At 35.1% G+C, this 5,736-nt stretch overlaps 1 protein-coding gene across 1 annotated transcript; it reads left to right on the top strand.

Annotated features, from left to right (window-relative positions):
- The first annotated feature begins 871 nt into the window (after nucleotides 1-871).
- Nucleotides 872-5,468, top strand: LOC137829595 (putative protein phosphatase 2C 64). Its single transcript, XM_068636436.2, has 5 exons — nucleotides 872-1,439; nucleotides 1,947-2,408; nucleotides 3,024-3,391; nucleotides 4,232-4,468; nucleotides 4,967-5,468. Exons 2-5 carry the CDS (start codon nucleotides 2,090-2,092, stop codon nucleotides 5,234-5,236), a joined length of 1,194 nt encoding a protein of 397 aa, XP_068492537.1. The 5' UTR covers nucleotides 872-1,439; nucleotides 1,947-2,089; the 3' UTR covers nucleotides 5,237-5,468.
- Nucleotides 5,469-5,736: the final 268 nt, after the last annotated feature.

The raw sequence follows: 5,736 nt of genomic DNA, 5'->3' as shown, positions 1-5,736 counted from the left end.
GATTAGTTTATATTTTAATGATTTTTAGTAGTGTTAATGGTACGTGATTGTAATATAAAATCATAAATTTCTTACAAGTTACACAAATAACATCAACTCATCACTTTGAAGTTAATTTTAAAAAATATATGTTACAGTAATCATATCTATTATATTTCAAAAGTGTTTTCAAATTATACCTTTTTTCATTTTATTATATTGCAGTGTCAACTTTATCGTTTTACATTTTATGAAATAATTATATATGTATAATGCATATTTAATAGAGTTTTACATGAATAATTAAAATAATATAAAATTATAATTTATCAGTTATAAGAAGCTAAAAAATAGAAAGTATTTATTCATATAAATATAAGTTAATAATAATGAAATATATTTATGAAGATTAGATAATCCATACTACAATTAGAAAATAATGTAACATAATTTATAATTTATAAGTAAATAATCTTTTAAGTATATGAATGACTAAACAAATCTGATTCGCCATCCAGTTTACATGGACCGACCGATTAATAATAAAGTTAATTAATGAAGTAACATTAGTTAATATGCTTTTATTAGATCTAATAATGATAAAGGGTCAAAACTAATTATATAAATAAACACATATTTCAAAAGATCATGTAAGTTGTTATCTAATACTAAATACTAAGTGTAAAGTGTCGAAGTTTGAATTGAATGTTAGAGTGTCTTTTACAAATACTATCCGAGTTTTCAGGTGATAAAGAAGAAGAGTGAGAGAACGATAAAACATGAGTTCGTCTGAGAGAAAAAATGAGGTGCAGATCGACCAACCGACCAAAGAACGAATTAATGTTCTCTTGATTCGAATTCCTTTATAGAAAAAGAGTAAATAGATGAGAGAGAAAGTTTTTGTTGTGAACTTATGATGTTTGTGTGTGTGTGAGTATGAACACAAACCTATGTCTCGGAAAATGGAAATGATATAAGTGGTTAAAATTATCAATGCCAAAAAACATGACATGCTTAAAGTCATTGACTCTCTCTATGTGTGTTTCTCTCTCTAACTTCTCTCTCTAGTTCGTCATAGTGGTGTGGAGCCCATAGCTGGACCTGTGCTTTGCTGGCTCCAAGCTCTTCATTGTTAGTCTTTTTATGGGGCTTCTCCTCAGAGTTCATAACAAAAGAAAAGGGCAAAAACAAAAACAGAAAAGGGTTTCACACTGAGCTCTTTCAATTTTCAATAATCTTTCATGCACCACTCTCCTTTTTCTTCTCTGATACTTTTCACCTTCTGTGTACACACACCACTTGGCTCCAAAAGCAGCACAAAAAAACCCATTTCTGTTTCTTTGTATTGATTTGATGGATCCGCAGATCTAATGATTTTACACACTATCCTACCTACGGATCACTGTCTTCTTCATCTGGGGCACCCCAATACCTTCTAATCGATTGTCAAATTTTGCTGGGTGAGATCTCTTGCTGGAATTTTTTTTATATTACTTTGACTTGTTGCCGTACAATATACATGTTTACACTTGATGAGAAAGATAGGTTGGTCTCGTTATTGAATTTTATGGAGATCAGTGTAACTTGGGGTTTTGATTTTCAATGTAAATGTGAACAGGGGATTCTGAATCAGCTGACCAAAAAGTTTGTCTCAGAAAAAGTGGGTTTTGACCTTTGGGGAAAATAAAAGTAAAATATTGTTTTTCCTTTGTTGAATTTTTCATCTTTAGCGGCTGCTGTGTCTGGTCATAGTTTTTGTTGCATTTAAAGGAAACCAAAAAGTTGGATTTTTTCATTGGGAGTTGATTTCTCTTTGTGGGTGCTCTTCAATATTCAGCCACCCCTTAGAAAACTGTGAAAAACAGCTTATTTTTTGCAAGTTTCTAGATCATACAGGGTTCAGGTTGTGTTTGTTTGTTGAGGGTTAAACCTTAATTGATTTTAACTGTATTTTTTTGTTGGTGTAGTTTGTGGTGGATCATCTTCGTTGTTGTGGTGGTGAGGAGTGCAGTTCCATATCCATAGTTTATGAAATTTCTGGGGGGTGAAGTTGTTTCTGGGGTAGTTGATAGATGTTGAAATCCTTGACGGTTGTTTGGTGAAATGAGGGATGTTATCGGGGTTGATGAACTTATTGAGGGCCTGCTTTCGGCCGGGTTCCGAAGGATTTTCTCGCACAGGTTCGGATGGTGGAGGTAGACAAGATGGACTATTGTGGTACAAGGACTCAGGGCAACACTTGAATGGTGAATTTTCAATGGCTGTAATCCAAGCCAATAACTTGCTGGAAGATCAAAGCCAGATTGAATCAGGCAGTTTGAGCTCCAATGAATCTGGCCCTTATGGTACCTTCATCGGTATCTATGATGGCCACGGAGGGCCCGAGACATCACGGTTTATCAATGATCACCTGTTTCACCATCTCAAGAGTAAGTTCACAGCAAAATGAATGAATTCTTCAAGCTTTTCTGTATTGGAATAGGTTTTTCTCCTTGCCTTGGTGTATTTTTCTCTGCTTTCCAGTTCCAAGATCTTGTAGTCAATTTTGCATTTTAACTGGACAACAACAACGACAATCACAAAAGGAAATACAGGGAATCGTCTTGTTCATTTCTGCCATCTTTTTAGCTAGAAAGATTAGGCAATAATGGAATATTATAGTTTGGTTCTGTTGCCTGCTTTAGTAATATCCAAGAAACAAGATTTTCCACCTTTACATGCTAGTAAAAAACTCGTTCTTTCTTCTTCTATTTGCATGGCTGGTGAGATTTCATTCTTTTGTTGTCAGTTTGTGAGAAGTTGTGATGGTGAATGATTTCCCTCCAACTATTTCTTTTGTACGCCATTCTATCATCTCTGCAATGAATTAAGGTTATAAGAACTGTCTGATGTATACAGAATCGAAACTAAGAAAATTGTGGTTTTCATTACCTTTTTGTTGCATGTCTGTCCATGGTAGATTTGTTTACCTGTGTTTTGAATCTGAACCATTTCTATGCAACATGAGTACTGAGTATAATGTTCTCTTTTGTTTTGAATTTCAGAATTTACTTCAGAGCAACAATCAATGTCAGTAGATGTAATTCGCAAGGCACTCCAAGCAACAGAAGAGGGGTTTATGTCAGTGGTTGCCAATCAGTGGTCCATGTCGCCACAAATTGCAGCTGTTGGGTCATGTTGTCTTGTTGGTGTTATTTGTAATGGATCCCTTTATATAGCAAACCTAGGGGATTCCCGGGCAGTTTTGGGAAGAGCGGTGAGGGCAACCGGCGAGGTTTTAGCCATGCAATTATCGGCCGAGCACAATGCGTCAATAGAGTCTATAAGACAGGAGCTGCATTCTTCACATCCCGATGATCCAAATATCGTGGTTTTAAAGCATAATGTATGGCGTGTGAGGGGCCTTATTCAAGTAAGTATTTCTAGCTGCTACATGTTCATGTGGCAGATGAAATCATGATAAACACTTCACACCTCCTAATGTCACTTTAAATCTGTTCCTTCCAAGATTGAAAGTTAAATTTTCAGTTTTCAGGATGAGAAGAGTGACATCAGAAATACAAAAGCTATGCTGAGGAGAATTAAAAGGACTGGGGTGGGTGTGTGGAGGGAGAGAGAGAGAAAAATAATCTCAGTGTCAAATTTTGTTGTTGAAAGGGCTTTATTTTTTCAACTTCACTAGAGTTTTATGTTGTTGAATAGTATTAATATCACAGTATATGCATTATGACTTTATATATATATCAAAAGCTATCGGATGCAGTGAATGGTTATTGAAGTTGTCTTAGTTCAACGGCAGAGTTTCAGTTTCTAGATGCTGGGATAAATGGGTTAATTTTAATCACTTCAGTTATAATATACTCTAAATCATGAGAGTAAAAAGAATCAAATAACCTTGTATCTGTAATTCTGTTTTAGTAACTTTGTTATAATTTCATAAGAGTTTGATCTAATAGTGTGAACTACACGTATAAATGTTGTCTATAATATTATATGAATGGCAATGCTACTAATGCTTTTGCATCTTTCTTTTCTTCTGTGAAAGTTTAAATTTGGCCTTGGGTTTGTCATGTTTAATTATTACCTTGGTAGTTCCTGATAATCCTTGGCCTTTGTCATTACTGACTTTACTAGAGATGCCTTAACTCATTTGATTCAATGCTTATCATCATCTTACCTAACAAAACTTGACTTAAACCTCTCTCTCTGTTGAATTGTGTCATAAATTTTAAAATCTGTTTTTCAACTGCAGGTTTCTAAATCTATTGGTGATGTATATTTGAAAAAGGCCGAGTTCAATAGGGAACCTCTGTATGCTAAGTTTCGGCTTCGTCAACCGTTCAAGATGCCGATACTGAGCTCGGAGCCGTCAATTTCAGTGCATCATTTACAGCCACATGATCAATTTATTATATTTGCATCTGATGGACTCTGGGAGCACCTTAGCAATCAAGAAGCAGTTGATATAGTTCAAAACAGTCCCCGCAGTGTAAGATACATGTTTAAATTTGACTATACCAGTAACTTTAATGGATAACACCAGGTTATTTTTCCATGAAAAAATTGTAATCAGAGGATTTTTTTGGTGGGGACATGCAGTATTTAAGACACAAAACTCTGTTGTTTAAATTCTACCAAAAAAGAGAAACTCATGCTGGAATATAAAGCCTTCCATTGACTTGGACAATCTTGACAAATAATCTTTTATTGGAGAACCTTGCTTATTATATCTAATGTGGTTGCACAAATGGACAAATTGAAAGATCTTCTGGATAATAATCTTGAATAGGTCAAGGATGACTAAGCAAGATATTATTAGCATGCCTGAATTTCTCTATTTCTTGACAAATGAATGATTTTCCAATGCATGGTTTGAAAAAAATTTGAATAGCATTCTATTTGGTCACTGTTATGATGAACTTTAGAATTCCAGGTAGAAAGTTGAGTGCAAAATGGATTCATGTTTCATCTCCTGTCCTTCTTTCAGGGAAGTGCAAGGAGGCTGGTGAAAGCTGCACTTCAAGAAGCTGCAAAGAAGAGAGAAATGAGATATTCAGATTTGAAGAAAATCGACCGTGGTGTCCGCCGCCATTTCCATGATGATACCACAGTGGTTGTTGTGTATCTTGACTCAAATCTTGTGAGTAGGGCAAGCACTGCAAAGTTCCCTGGTATTTCTGTCAGAGGGGGTGGTATTAGCCTGCCTCATAACACACTGGCACCTTGTACCACACCAACAGAGATTAGTGGTACCTGATCTAAGTTGTATCTTTTATCTTTTTCTTTGTTGTATCATTTTCTTGTGTGAATACCAGTTATCTTCAAATAGCAATGAGGAGCAGCACTTCAATTCTTTTGAATGTGAACTGTAACTTCCTAGGATACTAATACTCATGTCTAGGTTTTTTCCCCTTCCCCTCAAAACCAGAACAACAGAAGAGATCTTCTGATGAATGACCATTATAAGAGTTGCCTTGGCATTGGCACCATTTTATCTTTCTTCTCCTCTTTATCTTGCTAACTTTGGTCTTCAACTGTGATGTGGGAAAAAAATTGTTTATTTTAGCCTTAGATAATGCAAATTGCAATGCATTCAGGTGTTTTAGGTGGAGAGAAAAACCAGTAAATGCAGGGTGTGGATTATGCATGACATGATGTAATGTTGAAGGTCTCTTCATTGTCACATTATCAACATATGCACCCCCACCACTTTAGAAAAAGATTGATGTTCAAAGATATTCATTATTTTGAAAGAAT

This window comes from Phaseolus vulgaris, chromosome 7 (assembly GCF_051622355.1).
Source record: "Phaseolus vulgaris cultivar YP4 chromosome 7, ASM5162235v1, whole genome shotgun sequence".
Classification (NCBI taxonomy): domain Eukaryota; kingdom Viridiplantae; phylum Streptophyta; class Magnoliopsida; order Fabales; family Fabaceae; genus Phaseolus; species Phaseolus vulgaris.
The sequence above is the reverse complement of the archived record's forward strand: the minus strand, read 5'-3'. Positions and strand labels throughout refer to the sequence as shown.

Bases quoted from the DNA above. Each gene is read 5' to 3' on its own strand.
- LOC137829595 (XM_068636436.2), top strand. From the start codon at position 2,090: ATGTTATCGGGGTTGATGAACTTATTGAGGGCCTGCTTTCGGCCGGGT. The intron at 2,409-3,023 runs GTAAGTTCACAG...TTTGAATTTCAG, and splicing joins CCTGTTTCACCATCTCAAGA to AATTTACTTCAGAGCAACAA. The intron at 4,469-4,966 runs GTAAGATACATG...TCCTTCTTTCAG, and splicing joins TTCAAAACAGTCCCCGCAGT to GGAAGTGCAAGGAGGCTGGT.